This window comes from Entamoeba invadens (genome assembly GCF_000330505.1).
Source record: "Entamoeba invadens IP1 unplaced genomic scaffold scaff_1105074724819, whole genome shotgun sequence".
Taxonomy (NCBI): Eukaryota; Evosea; order Mastigamoebida; family Endamoebidae; genus Entamoeba; species Entamoeba invadens.
Window position 1 is genome coordinate 111,842 of NW_004443623.1, and position 15,227 is coordinate 127,068.

At 30.2% G+C, this 15,227-nt stretch overlaps 5 protein-coding genes across 5 annotated transcripts; 4 read left to right on the forward strand and 1 right to left on the reverse strand.

The window, feature by feature from the left end:
- Positions 1 to 699: 699 nt before the first annotated feature.
- Positions 700 to 4,338, forward strand: EIN_507330 (abnormal long morphology protein, putative; the record flags this gene model as incomplete). The annotated part of the gene is made up of 1 exon (XM_004259565.1): positions 700 to 4,338. The coding sequence occupies one exon, from the start codon at positions 700 to 702 to the stop codon at positions 4,336 to 4,338; it is 3,639 nt and encodes a 1,212-aa protein (XP_004259613.1).
- A 714-nt stretch (positions 4,339 to 5,052) lies between these two features.
- Positions 5,053 to 6,741, forward strand: EIN_507340 (hypothetical protein; the record flags this gene model as incomplete). Its single annotated transcript, XM_004259566.1, has 1 exon — positions 5,053 to 6,741. One exon carries the CDS (start codon positions 5,053 to 5,055, stop codon positions 6,739 to 6,741), a length of 1,689 nt encoding a protein of 562 aa, XP_004259614.1.
- Positions 6,742 to 7,357: 616 nt separating this feature from the next.
- On the forward strand, positions 7,358 to 7,978 carry EIN_507350 (hypothetical protein; the record flags this gene model as incomplete). Its single annotated transcript, XM_004259567.1, has 1 exon — positions 7,358 to 7,978. The coding sequence occupies one exon, from the start codon at positions 7,358 to 7,360 to the stop codon at positions 7,976 to 7,978; it is 621 nt and encodes a 206-aa protein (XP_004259615.1).
- Positions 7,979 to 8,354: 376 nt separating this feature from the next.
- Positions 8,355 to 9,932, forward strand: EIN_507360 (alpha/beta-gliadin A-III precursor, putative; the record flags this gene model as incomplete). The annotated part of the gene is made up of 1 exon (XM_004259568.1): positions 8,355 to 9,932. The coding sequence occupies one exon, from the start codon at positions 8,355 to 8,357 to the stop codon at positions 9,930 to 9,932; it is 1,578 nt and encodes a 525-aa protein (XP_004259616.1).
- A 153-nt stretch (positions 9,933 to 10,085) lies between these two features.
- EIN_507370 (protein serine/threonine kinase, putative) lies at positions 10,086 to 14,201 on the reverse strand (the record flags this gene model as incomplete). Its single annotated transcript, XM_004259569.1, has 2 exons — positions 10,086 to 11,764; positions 11,855 to 14,201. The coding sequence occupies 2 exons, from the start codon at positions 14,199 to 14,201 to the stop codon at positions 10,086 to 10,088; spliced, it is 4,026 nt and encodes a 1,341-aa protein (XP_004259617.1).
- Between the last annotated feature and the right edge of the window lie 1,026 nt (positions 14,202 to 15,227).

The following is a 15,227-nucleotide window of genomic DNA, read 5'->3' on the forward strand; positions in this document are numbered from 1 at the left end:
AGCTTATCGTGTAGTTAATTATTTAACTAATTTAAGTATAGTTATTGTTTAAAATCATTTATTTAAATCTAAAGAAATTTTTAATTTTTTAATTTTTTCTTTTTGGAAATTCCAGTGTTTTGTAATTTTGAAAGATTTTGATGTTACGACCTGAAAATACTAAACTTGATAATAAACTTAATAAATATTTATTAATCAATGATGTATAGTTTTTATATAATTATGAACTGAATTAACTTTTATGGAACTAAATAAATAATGTAGTCTTTATATCCATTCTGAATGAAACTATACCACAACTTATTTTGTAATTATATTATAATTATACAAACAATAATGGACTTTAATAACGTAAAATCGTAAAATCGTAACTGATTTTTTTTTCAAAAAACGGTTAAAATAATTGCAAATAATATTTTAAAGGAAATAAAGAATTTTTGAAAACTAAAATACAAAAACATGTTCAAAGAGGTCAGCTCCTTATTAAGATCCTTTGGATCGTTTTTACAAACAAGAGCCCTTTCCAAATCCATAGAAATAGTCGTACACCCTCATCCTGATGGTCAGAACTCTTCAAGTGCAATATCCCATTTGAAACTCTGCAATGAGAGTCTTTTATACAAAAGTGAATTAAAAAATCCGTTAGAAAGCAAATCGAGTGATCTAAAAATACAACGAAAGAAAGAAAATAATGGGCGAATGGAAATTGAAACAAAAAGTCTTAAACTACATTCCCCATATAAATCCATAGTAACACACGCACCAGCAAACAAACAACTCACTTCCCCACCTCTCAACACTGAAACTGAAATATTCAAAGCTACAAATTCTTCTTCTTCTGCGAACACAGGTGAAGGTTCTGGAGAGTCTCTACCAAACATTAATGAAACAGAAAATGGACGTCTTCATATTGAAATTGAAAAAATGGACGATGTGGAGCTCACGAGACTGTTTTGTCAAAACAAGTCTGTCACACCACAACTTATAAAAACAGAAGACGTGTGCGAACACCAAAATTTCGATTTTTTTAATTTCAATGAAATTTTTTTGAAGAGAAAAAGCGAGAGAGAAGTGGACGAAGATATTTATAGAACGTATTTGGATTCCATTGAAAATAAAGACACTCTGAAGTATTCTGCCGACTCCACTGATGACAAAGAACACTGCAAAAGTCCTCAAAATGAAAATTCAATTTATTTGGAACAAGAATTGGACGATAAAAATAGCGGAACTCAAATCAGTGAAATTCAAGAAGAAACAGAAAAGAGCGAAACGGAAATTAAAAGAGAAGAAGAAAATGAAGAGGAAAGTTCCCCGACATACAGTGACACCCAAAGTGAAGACCAAGAAGATTTGGAAATGAAGGAAAATGCACTGAAAGAGGAGTCGCGGTACTCGTTAAGTTATTGGGACAGTCCCTTTCGTGAGAAGTTGTGTGATGAAATTCTGAAAAAAATAGAAAATCGAATGCCTTCACAAATATCAACGATACAAACAATTTCACAGTGTGGAATTCAAATGGACGAGAAGGAGAATGGAAATACTTCGGGAAGTGTGTTGTCGAGAGAGAACAGATCGTCACTGACCCAAAGAATAGAAGAAATGAAAAGGAGAACGTCAATATCATCATCTTTTGTTAATACAAAGCAAATTGGGGAGGAAAAAGAGGAGGAAAAAACAATTAAATGTTATCAAAATAACAATATAATTCCGCATCATTTTAAAAGTGGTGATTCAATAAAGAAAATTCAAAATGGGTGCATTGGAAGGAAAACAGAAGAGAATGTGGTTGACTTGAATATGACTGAAAAGAGGGGGGAAAGCTGTATACCCAAGAAATTGGATCAAATAAAAGAAACGTTTCTGTATCGTCCAAACACTTTACAAAGAGAAACACAAACAAAAGTTAACAATGAGAGTAAAGAAAGTTTCAAAAGTGTTGATGTTGAAGAGATAAAGTTTCCTTCTAATTATTATAATGAACGACTTGATGTGCAACAAGAAGGACAAGTAGACGGCAAACAACAACTGCAAAACACACAAATAAACGAAAAGGTCCAAATGCAATGGTCTCAAAAATTGAATGAAAAAGAAGACCAAAAAGGTGTGCAACAAAAAGATGCAAAATTGAATGAAGTGCATCGAAACACACAAATTGATTTTGAACTGCAAAGCCAAGTGCAACAAAGTGCCCAAAATACGCAACAGCAAAATACGGTCGTAATCAATCAAACGAGGAACACATTTAATGGAAACGCAAATCAAAATACACGAGAAACGTTTAAAGTACAACAAACTGCAGATTTGGGAAATTTTAATGTTCAAAATCACATTGAAAAGAATTTACAAGAAGGAATGAGAATGAATAATGGTATTTATAATTATAATAATAATATAATAACAAAAATGGAGGAACCAATGCCACTTTTACAGGAACAACAACAGAATAATGGACAAATGATTAATGCACAAGAATTTACTACTTTTAACAACTTCAGTGGAATACAACAACAACAACAACAACAACAACAATATCAACAAAATCAAATGCAACAACAACCACAAAAGACAGCATATTCAAGTCTTACACTTCATATCGATAATTTGAATGAAATAAGAAATGATAAATACAATTTGTATGACTCAAATGGCTTAGGAATGGAATTTCAAAATGTCAATAGGAATACTTGTATAACACAAGACGATCAACACGTCGATATTTCAAATATTTTAAATGTGTCAAATCAAATGGAGGTCATCCCAAACAACAACATGGAAGAAGAAGATGTCAATGAAGACCCGAAACAAATGCAAATGGACAATAAAATCAATATTTTTGAGTTTGATCCGACACTGCAACAAATTTATGAAGAACACAAAGATGACCCGATATTACAATCGATGTTGGATGGTACAATTCCTCTTCCGAATGCAATAGAGCCGATACCAATTGAGTCCAATTCGTCAATGATCACATTGAAATTTATCGAACCGGTTCAATCGGGAACAACAGGGGATGTGCAAACAACACTGCTGAATGGTTTACGAATTATCGATCTTGGGAAGTCGTGCAAACAATCAAATGAACGCCAAAGTATAAAAATGTTCAACGACGTGCAAATTATACGAGACGAAAAGAATGAATTTAACACGAGTGTTCCATATTTTGAAATGAAAGATGTAGACCCGAATAAGCCGAATATCTCACTAAGTTTAATGGAGTTTATTGGATACTTTGAAAGCTTGAAAGGGATCATGCCTCCAGTTGTTGGAGGGGAAGAATGGCCTACTCGAAATCAGGAGGGGACAACTGGATATGATGAGATAAGTGATATGTATGATGATACATGGGAAGATGAACTTGATGATATCCGAATACAATTACATGCAAATGTATTTGATAGTACAACTGACAAATGCGAAGAAAAATGTGAAGAAAATGAAATGCAAAATGATATGCAAAACGATAATGAATATAACAGCACTCATACCCTTAAGGACACAGACATTGATAATGAATGGGGAATCACTATCATGCAAAAAAATCACGAAGAAATGCATTTAAAAGAACACGAGGAATATATTCAAAATAAAGCTATTACGAATCGATTGTGTAAAGGTAATGTCCATCAAGAAGATGGAAGGGAGTGCGATGAGTTGTATTACCGAGTTCGAAGTGAATGTTTAGGACCGATATCTTCTCAGAAAGAATATGATCCTAGACATCCATATCAACGGATACCTGTAGGAGTGACTACGTATTATAGTCCGACAATGCTACAAGGGATGGGGAAGTTATGTGAAGTTCCGTGGAAGACGAATACACCGAAAGTTGATAGTCGGTATAGGTTTCAGGGGGGATACTATTGTATGGTTAACAGGGCAGATGGGAAGGCGATTCGAGCGAATAAAAACGAGGAAGAGGAGATGAATGAGACGAAAATTCAAAGGGAGAACGAGAGGAAAAAAAAAGTGAAGGAGAAGGAGCGAAGTGAGAAGAACAGAAAACAAGGGAAAGACGAAGAGGAGAAAGAAGTGAAGAAAGCGACGAAAAAGAAAACGACTAGAAAAGAAGAGAAGGAGGACAGCGATGACTTGAAGGAAGTTGAATACGTCGTGGACGACAAGAAACACGAAGTTAAGATGTTGGTCACCCGACATAAGAAAATGGTCGACCCGGAAGTGCTCGAAGAAGAGAAAAGAAACGAGGAAAAATATCGAATGGAACAAAAGGAAAAGAAGAAACAAAAGAAGTTTGAAATTATGAAAAGAAAGGTCGAAGCTCAGATTGAATTAAGAAATAAAAAGAACAAGAAAGGCAGAAGAGCAAAGAAATGATTGTTTATTGATTGGGTTGATTTTTGTTTCTGTTTTTGGACGGAACTAATAAAATGGAACGAATTTTGAAGAAGAACTCGTTTAAATTATAAGAAGTCACAGAAAAATGAATTGGAAAAGAAATTTGAACAGTTTAAAGGATTAAACTATTCTTTATTATAAAATAACTATAATATATATAATACATAAATATTATTTCAATTAATTAATAAACTTATAAATATAAGTTACAAAATAATATTCAATTAAAATTATAAAATAATTAATAGTTTATAGTATTAATAATAGAAATGTGTGTAAATAAAAGTCATTTATGCTAGATGTAAAAATGATAGAGTATGGTCACTCTTCATTAGATAAAACTGTGCCTTATGGTAGATTATAAATATTAATAAAATGAAACTATTTAATTTAATTAATTAATTAAAACAAGATAGGTTTTGCATAAAACCGAGTTTTACAAAAAAGTGACCATTCTATAGTTTCGAATTGGTCGACGAGTTTTAATAAAATTATAAGGCAATCATTTTTTATAAACTTGATATTTTCAAAACCATTCATTACAAATCATAAATTATACTATATAATATAATATCATTTATTAAATTGTTTTATATAATATTAAAAATGAATTAGGTGCATAACTTGAATGATTTTTTTGAAATAGTAAATCAATATAAAAAATAAAAAAATTTAAAATAGTTACAAAATCAAATGACTAAAGAGTTAACTGCTGCTATTCTATCATCGTCTTATACGAGAATGATTGCTTTATTTGAACTAACAAAAACACCAGAAGATTTTTTAAAGGTCAGAAAAGTCTATTATGACCTTTACAAAAGTTTTATTAACGCACTTGATGTATTGACTATAAAAAAATGTCAGTTAAGTGTCGAACCATTTGAGTCGTTTAATTCATTAGAAAAACTTGTTAAATACCAAAAATTAGCTTTTGAAGTCCCATCAAAGTACTTTTCTGATGCTGTTACAGTTGCTTTAAACATCAACTATTCTGAAGTATATGATTTAATTCGGAATATTAAAAACGATATTAACAACACTAAGAACATCGACTCTTTGATTTCTTTGTGTGAAAAAATGATGGCAACCTTTTCAAAACTACTTCCTCTTAATATTATTGGGAAATGTGTTCTATTAATTTACAAAGACTTACACCAAGTACCTACATCAAAATGTATTACATGGGAAACACTCCAAAATATAAGTCGGAATTTCAATGATCTTCGTGCATCTCTTGAATTATTTAACAAAAACAACTTTTTTATAAAAATGGGACCAGACAAAGTGAATTTCTCATCGAAAATATTTGGAAACACAGCAATTATAAATTCCATTGAAAAGAAAGACGAGCACAAAGTTGAATACAAAATTTCACAACAAAATAAGCAGATTGAGGAATTGGAGAAAGAACTCAAAAAGTTCCAAAACGACGAAAAAGAAAATGAAACACAAATAGATACTCTAAAAATAGAATTAGAACATTTAAATTTTCAAATTTTGCAATACCAACAAATTCTACAAAAAATGGAAATTGAAAAAGTCGAAGTTGAAAAAATCATATATGAAAATCAACTTTTGAACAATTATTTACAACAACTTACACAACAACTCAATCAACTGCAATTAGATCTGAATAATAAAAATCAAGAACTTGAAAATTACAAAACAGAAAATAACCAAAATAAACAAATTATTGAACAACTCAATACTAATAGTTCCCAGCAACAATCGTTCATTGAAGGATTAAAGAAACAAATTTCTGAACCTCAAAACAACTCAACTGATACCGATAAAGAAATCCAAATTGAAACTTTAAAAATGAGTTTAGAAGAACAATCACAAAAAGTTTCTTCATTAAATTCTCAAATTTTGCAATACCAAAAAATTATTCAAAAAATGGAAATTGAAAAAGTCAAAACAGAAAAAGTGGAAGATGAAAAAAACGAAAAGGATACCATTCTCACCGAATCCGTAGAAATCAAAGCGCCTCAATTGCTTTTCTTAAGCGGTGGGAAATTCTCAGTAGATGTCCATGGAACTGTTATTGAATTTGATATGCCATCATTTGCTATAGCCCCCGTCACATATCAAATTGAAGGTGTTGGAGAAGTCAATGGAAAAGGTGGACAAAAATATGAATTAAAAGTATTAATGGAAGACGAAAATGATCTTGTTAGAGATGGGACTAATCTAGTGAAAACCATTTATGTACCAAAACAGTTCGAGGGGCAAAAAGTGAATTTACCACTTCAAATATTAGACTACAATCAAACAGTAACTATCGTCGTGCAAAACAATTCAATGTTTAAAATTGAAGGATTCGGGTGGTTCGACGAAAATCGAAAAAGAGGAGATTTATTTGTTACTCTCAAAATTGTTTGAATGACATTTTAATTTCAAAGTGGTGTTTGAGTTGTGTTATAGCCATTATATAATACAGTTTCTAATTAAAGACAACATATATAATATAATATAATATAATATAATATAATATAATATAATATAATATAATATAATATAATATAATATAATATAATATAATATAATATAATATAATATAATATAATATAATATAATATAATATAATATAATATAATATATAAAAATATTAGGATTATTACTACAAACTATTATAGTTATTTTTAATAAAATAAAAACAATAAAATAAAAAATGTGTTATTGTTGTTTTTTGAAAAAACAGAACGAGAAGCAATAAAATGAATTTGGCTCTTTGCAACAAATTACAACCAATAAGACCCAATTACAAACTTTTCTTACAATTTGTGTGATATATTTAAAAAGAATTAGCGAAAAACAATAAAAAATGTTTCAAAAACACGAACGTTCTGAATATGTGTCTTGTGCATCTTCTTGTCTTTCTCTTCTGACATCTTTGAAGTGTTATCCAGAGTGCACTTTATCGCAAGATGTAGTTCTTTCCCAGATCCATACCCTTCAAAATTTACTTCAAGAGTGTTCTGTACAACCGGAATACTCAATGATAATGACTCGAGAAAATGAACTCTTTGAAGAACGGTTACTTGCAGCTGAACGTGAAAGTAAAGTGATTTACGAAATGGAAAAAGACAAGGAATACATTTTGCCCAACATCTTAACAAAAGAGGCCTATGAAATATCCCCGACACATTGTGACGGGTTGTGTATTGACATTCCACGAGGTAGTGCCGATGATAATACCAAAATATGTCTATGGACAAAACAACAAGCTAAAAACCAGTTGTTCCAATTTGTCCCTTTCAGAAGTCAGGGCCACCCCAATTGCGTGTTAATCCAAAATTTGTCGACTGGGAAATATTTGGGTGTTGCGAAGGGGAAAAAGGAAAAAGTTGGGGAAAGTGTCAAACAAACAAATAACAACAAAAATTTGGAGGAAAACCACTGGACTTTAAAAATGACGGAAAACGGAAATGTTAATATTTTGTGCGCACACAGTTTATTCTGTTTGGACGTCGTTAAAGGAGGTAAAAAGGCGGGTACAGAACTGTGTGTGTGGAACACTGGTAATCAACAAAATCAAAAATTCGCGTTAACAAAGGCAAAAGACCAAAACGCTGTGATGCAACTCAAACGACAATTGGCAGAAAAAGAAGTATCATAATAAGAGAAGAATAAGTTCTATTTTTGATATATATTTCTATTAGTAATAATTAAATATAAGTTATTATAGTTTTAATCAAATTTAAAGGTAAAACAACACGAAATAAAGTAAACACTATAAAATGGGAAATAATTGAAACAACGCTTTTAACATTAAAATATGTTTCAATATTTTTTAATCATTTTATGAACATAAAACTTGTAACATTGTTTTAACCCACTCATTATTTATTTTTCTTGTATAAAACTACTTTTTGAATTATTTCTATTTTTATCTTTTTGTTTTACAAATACAATCAAATAATTATAGTATTTATAATTTTAAATTTTAAATTTATTACTTAATTTTTAACTTGTAAAATAAATAGAAGTCAAATATGGAATTGGGAATTATTATTCATATGATCATCTTTTTGGTTATATCCATTGTTCTCGGTCAACCAGATAAACACAAAGAGGAAAGTTCTCGAACTCCTCCTCAATACCCTGCATATGGACATACTCAACAAACATATCAACAACATCAACAACAGTTTCCTTATTTTCAAAGTCAAGGTCATCCAAGTGGTTTAATTCAACAGCAACAACAACAAGTACCTCATCAATATTATCAACAATACTATAATCCAAACCAACAACAACAACAATATTATTATTATTATCCAGGTGTTCATGGACAATTATATCCACAACAACAACAACAACAACAACAACAACAACAAATTTATCAACAACCATATCGCCCTTTTTATCAACGACAACAACCAACACACAATTTGGGTCAACAATACCCTACTCATCAACAACATTTTGTTCCACAACAACACTTTGAAAGCACGTCTCATACAAATGTTCAACCTTCTCATCAACAACAAACTTATTACCAACAACATTCCCAACAACAATTTTATCAACAACAATATCCTCAACAGCAACAACAAATTAATCCACAACAATTTCCTCTCATTCCTCAACAACAGCCAATTGTTCCACACCAACCACAACAACAAATACAACCACCACAACAACAAGTTGTAAGACCAAAAACAACTCAGAGAGAAACTCCAAAACAACAACCACAACAAAAAATTGTACAAAAAGCTCCAAAACAAGAGGATCCTCAAACTAAATCAAAAAGACACCCACATATTAAATCCGAACCTGGTGTATTTACTTTAATACCAGTTCCTCCAGAAATTATTCAAATAAAAGCGTTATTGGATAAATTGGATAGTTTTCAAATGTGTAGAGAATACAAAAAACTCGCACCACATGAATATATGGTCTATGCAGAATACTGGTTTGGAGAAAAATGTGAAAACGAAGAATGTACTTTTCCAAAAACAACAGAAGAAATTAAAGAAAGATTTTATATTCATGGTTTTTGGCCTCATTATCACAGAAACAAGAATTTGTATTGTTGTATCAATTGGTATGGTCCTGATAATTTTGATACACTACTTTTAATGGAAAAAGATCTTTTAAAAGAAGTGCGGAACAAATGGATGTCAACAACTGCTTGTCGGTTTGCTACTTATCAATATGACAAACATGGCAGTTGTACTTTTAGTGTATATAAAGGGGTTAAAGGTCCTTTAGATTATGTAAAAACAACTTTACTTCTTCATGAAAGAAGCGATTATTGGAAAATACTCCAAGAAAGTTATCTACATGTTGAAACAAATAAAATGTATAAATTGGAAGATATTACCAAAGTTATTAAAAATCACTTTGGAGTACAACCATCAATAGTATGTAAAAATCAAATCTCTGTGTTTGAAATTAAAATATGTTACGATATTAATACAAATCCCAATGATCCAAAAGCTATACCATGTGGAGATAAAGTGTATAATTATGACAAACTTAGATGTGATGAAAAAGTCATGTTCAAACCATTGCCACTTAAACTAACAAATCGTGAAACTATTTCAAGAAATGAATGTCCATTTTAATCGAATTGTTTATATTATGTGTATATAATATTCATGGTTTCAATAAGTTATTATTTAATATATAATTGTTACACTTGATTAATTATACAATTTTTAGTCAATCGATTACTTTCAATAAAAAATAAAAATAAATAACAATGATAACACAATCATTCAAATACCCAAATATAACTTAAGTTGCTCAACTACTTCAGAAGAAGAACATCTTTCTCTTGGATTTTGTCCCCAACACGATGTGATGATATTATACAATTCTTGTCGAATCATTTCAGGCTTTTCAAGTCGTTTTCCAGCTGTTACAAACTCTGCTATTTTCCAGGGGTAATTAAAAAACGTTTTAGGGTACGCTTCTGTCCATTGGAAGCACTCATACATAGTAATAGCAAAAGAGTACATATCAGATGTTTCTTTGTATTTTTCACATTTTAATATTTCTGGAGCCATATATTTAGGAGTACCAATACCCGCTGTAAATGTCATGTTAGTCATTAACATATTGACATTTCTAGCACTTCCAAAATCCGTCAATTTGGCATTTACCTTATCTTTTTCACTTATCGAACACACAAGAAAATTGTCTGGTTTGATGTCTCTGTGTAATATCCCATTTTGGTGTAAATACAACATCCCTTTAGCAGAATCCAACATCATTTTCACTCTCATTTTCATGTCAATTTCACTTGAAGTTTTATGTTTCATTAAGTCTTGTAACGACCCATATGAGGCAAATTCGGTGACCATACACACTTTACTCGGTATAAATACAGCGCCATAAAAATGGACGATATACTCACTCCGAAATTTGTCAAGCATCTCAACTTCCTTTGTAAACTCATCTAAGACATCATCACCTTTTTCAATGATATTTGTCTCTTTCATCTTCTTAATGGCTACGACATTTCCTCTAAAACTGCCTTTATAAACAACTCCAAAAGATCCTTCCCCAATTTTCTTTTCTTCAATAATTTCATTTGGGTCAAGGCGCGTAGTGGTCTCTGTTTTTGCAATGATTTTAATTTTGTTGAAAGCTTCAACGCCACTCTCATACGACTTTGATATGATCGCAATGTCACTGTTTATATTTGTTGTGTACTTTGGCATCAGATATATAGAAAATTCACAGGCAAAACCACGCTTTAAAGTGATAATATTTGGGTCGACTCGTATTGTATAACTTTCGTCATTTGTGTTACTCGAAAATTGCACTTTCACTGCTTTGTTCTTTGAATTTCCAACACATAAAAGTCCTTTTGTTTCGTGACAAACTCGAATTTCTTCTTCTTCATTAATTTCATTGGTATAAATGAGTGTGTCCCGATCAACACACATCCCATTGGAAAGGGCAAAGAACGTCACATTCGATCTTTTCATAGCAAATATTGTCGTTGTTTTTTCTAGACTTTTTTGTGACATTTTTCTTAATATCACTCTTGTTATAAAACATAATAATATTATAGAAATAATAAGTAGAAGAATTGTAAATAAAACCAGTAACAGTATGACCCACCAGACTGCCTTGTTTCGACAAAAAGTCCCCGTTTCATTGGGTTCATTCCAAAAAGAGCAATGAGTACATTTTGAGTCTTCAATTTGTTTACACTTCTTTATTTGGGAGAGTTCATAACAAACTTCGTTTGACTGTAAAACACGTGTATATATACAGGAAGTACATTTAGTAGTTTTTAATGAACATGTTTTGCAATTATCATGACACTTTTCACATTCATTGGTATTCACTATATAATATCCATCTTGACATTTAAAACACCCATTCTGTGTAACATTAACTTCACACCCTTTAATATTACTTTGTGGTAAACACAACCCATTTACTGTTTTGTAGTTGGTAGAATTGCATGTTAAACACTTTGTTTCGGTGTTACATGTAGAGCAATTGGATTGACATTATATACAATCAAGACCAAGTCTGAAATACCCATTTTTACACTCATAACACCCATTTATTACTTGTGACATCTTTTCACATTTCTCTGCTAAAATTTCATTTGAAATGCACTCATGTTGATTATTCAAATAAAATCCGTTTTGACATGTTAAACAAAATGAAGGCGTTGAAATACAAGTTGAGCAATTTCCTTCACAAGTGATGCACTTTCCATTATTTAAAATATAATTGTCTTCACAACGAACACATTGAAAGATATTCACTTGTAAACACTTTTCAATTTCAATTGAATGAATGTCAGTGTTTACACACGTGTTATTATCTAAATGATTATTTAAAGCACACGAAACACATTTTTTATTCACTGTAAATTCACAAGTTGTATTAGAATTAACACATCTCCCATTCTCCTCTTTTTTCTCGTTGTCTTTACAAAGTGTTGAAACACAAATTCCACTTTCATTTGTTTTGTAATTTTCAGAACACAAAAGCGCTTTTTGAATATCACATTTGATCCATTTGATATCTCTAGTATTACATGAGAGACACTTTGAGGTGTTCATATAAAAATTATCACTACAATAAATTGAATTCACTCCACTTGAAATTGTGTTTTCCTCCTTAAAACAAATAGAATTGTTATTTTTAATGTAATTCTGCTTACAAATAGTACATATATTTAAATCACATTTTTCACAATTTGTACTGTCACATTTTAAACATTTCCCGATTTGATTTCCATTGACACATTTTAAACACGTGTTTCTCTCACCATATAGACAGTCGGATTTTAATATGCAATTCCCATTTTCTACAAAATAATTTGTGTCACATTTTACACAAAAAGTGCCGACTTGTCGCAAACAGTCACTTTTGGTTTGAACGCATTGATGTGTTGAATTTAAATAGTATTTTTCAGTACATTGTATACACACATCATTTTTATTATATTCAACACAATGGACATCTGCTTGTGTACATTTTCCATATAACAGTTTTGTCTTTGAATTACATTTTAAACAAGTATTTGTGTTGTTAAATGATTTCATTAAAATACAATTGGGGAGGACTTCATTTGAAATACTTTCACTTTCAAAATAAAACACGTTATACTCATTAGTTAGAGTGTTAGTCGTTGAAACAGATTTTATATGATTTACCTTTTTAGTAACATGAACAAAAATGTTACCATATGTATTAATGGTATTAATCAATCCTTCACAATCCAAAGCAAATACTCTATTGTTTTTGTTAATAATTATACTCATAATTATATATCCAATACAACTCATTTTCTTTATATTATTGTTAAAGAACAAAGTTAGACCACTTGTCGTATAATTTGTTTGTGGTATAACACAAGACCCATAAGTGAAATCAACTCGAATCGTCGTCCAAAATTTGTCAACTTTTAATATACAATTATTGTTCACTGTAATAGCTGAAACTCCATATAATCTTTTCCAATTGACATTTTTGTCGACGATAAGAGTCGTGGTAGTTAACGTCTCACCAGCAAAATCATATGTTTCATTTTCTTTGTCGAACATTAAACTGCATATTGTGGCTGTAGCGTTGTCACATGGACAATGTGGATATTCAAATGGGTAATTCTCTATTGAATTTCCATATAAAAACTCCTTTTTATATGTATTTCCTCTCATTCTACAAACCACGTTATAATTGATTGAAGCTGTATTAGGACAAAATCGCATTAACTTGTTATTTGATAATAGGTAGGCGTATCCATCTGTAAATTGAAAAGGAAACATACTTGTTGTAAATGAGTGTTGTGGGGAATTAAGGATTTGTCCTTCGCGCATAGAAAACATGTCAAAACACTGAGTGTTGCCTATCGGATTCACTACAGTGAAATTGTCCCTTCCATTAAATCCTTTGTTTAAATGGAAGTATGTGCAATCTATTAATAAAACTTGTGGTGCATTCAGTTTTGGAGATGTTGGTTTAAAATTGCCTGCTATAGAAAAGTGTATATTGGCGTTTATAGTAGCTCCACTATTAACTACAAATTCAGTGTTAGTGTGAAATGGACAATTTTTGAAATTGGTGATCGAGTTCTCTGTAAATTGGATGTGTTTCACATTAATCCATCCAACATTTATATGTGTTATTGAGACCGTCTTACTGATAGTTATATAATCAAACAACAAGATTTCATTAGAAACAGTAAAAATAAAGTCACTACTTAAACAGATGTATTTTTTAAGCGGAGAAGTACAGTCATTGTTCGTGCCACTCACTGCTTTAAAACCTTCGTCATAACTAATACCACTAGGTAGACATTCACAAGTATAACCACTTACTAATGTTACAGTTAGTAGAATAACAAGAAAAGAAACCATTTTGGTTTAGAATTGTAAGTTTTATTTCGCTTTTTTTAAGCAAGTATTGTTTGATTTTTTTAATATTGTTTTTTAAAATAATATTAAAAGTATATGTATATTTGTATAATGTATAATTATCATTTTCAAAAAAAGAATGTTGTTTTAAATTATTGATAAATAATGGACTATTTTCTAAGTTTTGATATAAGTTAAACTTTTAAATTATTAACATATCCATAATAAATTAAAACTCGAATTATTGATTTATTTTTAAAATACTTATACTAAATACCATTTTTTTCTTATTTTTAAAATTATCTAACATATATTATTATATAATAACATGATTTAATTCATCTATCGAATCAAAAATAATTTGACACAGACAAATACATATACATTAAAAATGACTATTTATAGACACAAAAGTACATTGTAAGTTTATTATGGCAGTATGGTAAATAAACATTAGCCCAAAGAAATTCCTATATTTTTTAAAAAATATGGTTTTTACATTATAAAACAAATATTTTAGAAAATTGACTATTATACATGTATAGTTTATTGGTATAATATAACTATAAAATAATTAGTTTTCTTTGAGATAATGTTCATTTGCTCGGCGAATGTTTGTTTGCCCAACTGTATATATTATTTAGATGGGATGTTATTTAAACTTTTTCTATCATTTTAATGTATTTCTGTTTTTTAAATTAATTTTTTTATTTTGTTAAACCCTAATTCCTTTCTTATAACGAAACAATTGAAAAAAAATACATTCATTATTTTTTTGTTTAATTTGATTAAAAAACGGGACCTACATTGACCACCACCACCACCTCTTAAAATAGATTTATTTTTTCTATTTCGAATCATATTCAAATTAAAATTATAGTAAATAGGAAACTGGGATAATATTAGGTCTGGTTCCCGAATTCAAAAAATGCCGAAAATTCACCTCGAGTCAGTGGAAACCGAGTGAGACGGAGCATGAAAAGAAGGCTCATAAAGACGCACTCAAACAGTCTGTTTGTGCACCGTTTC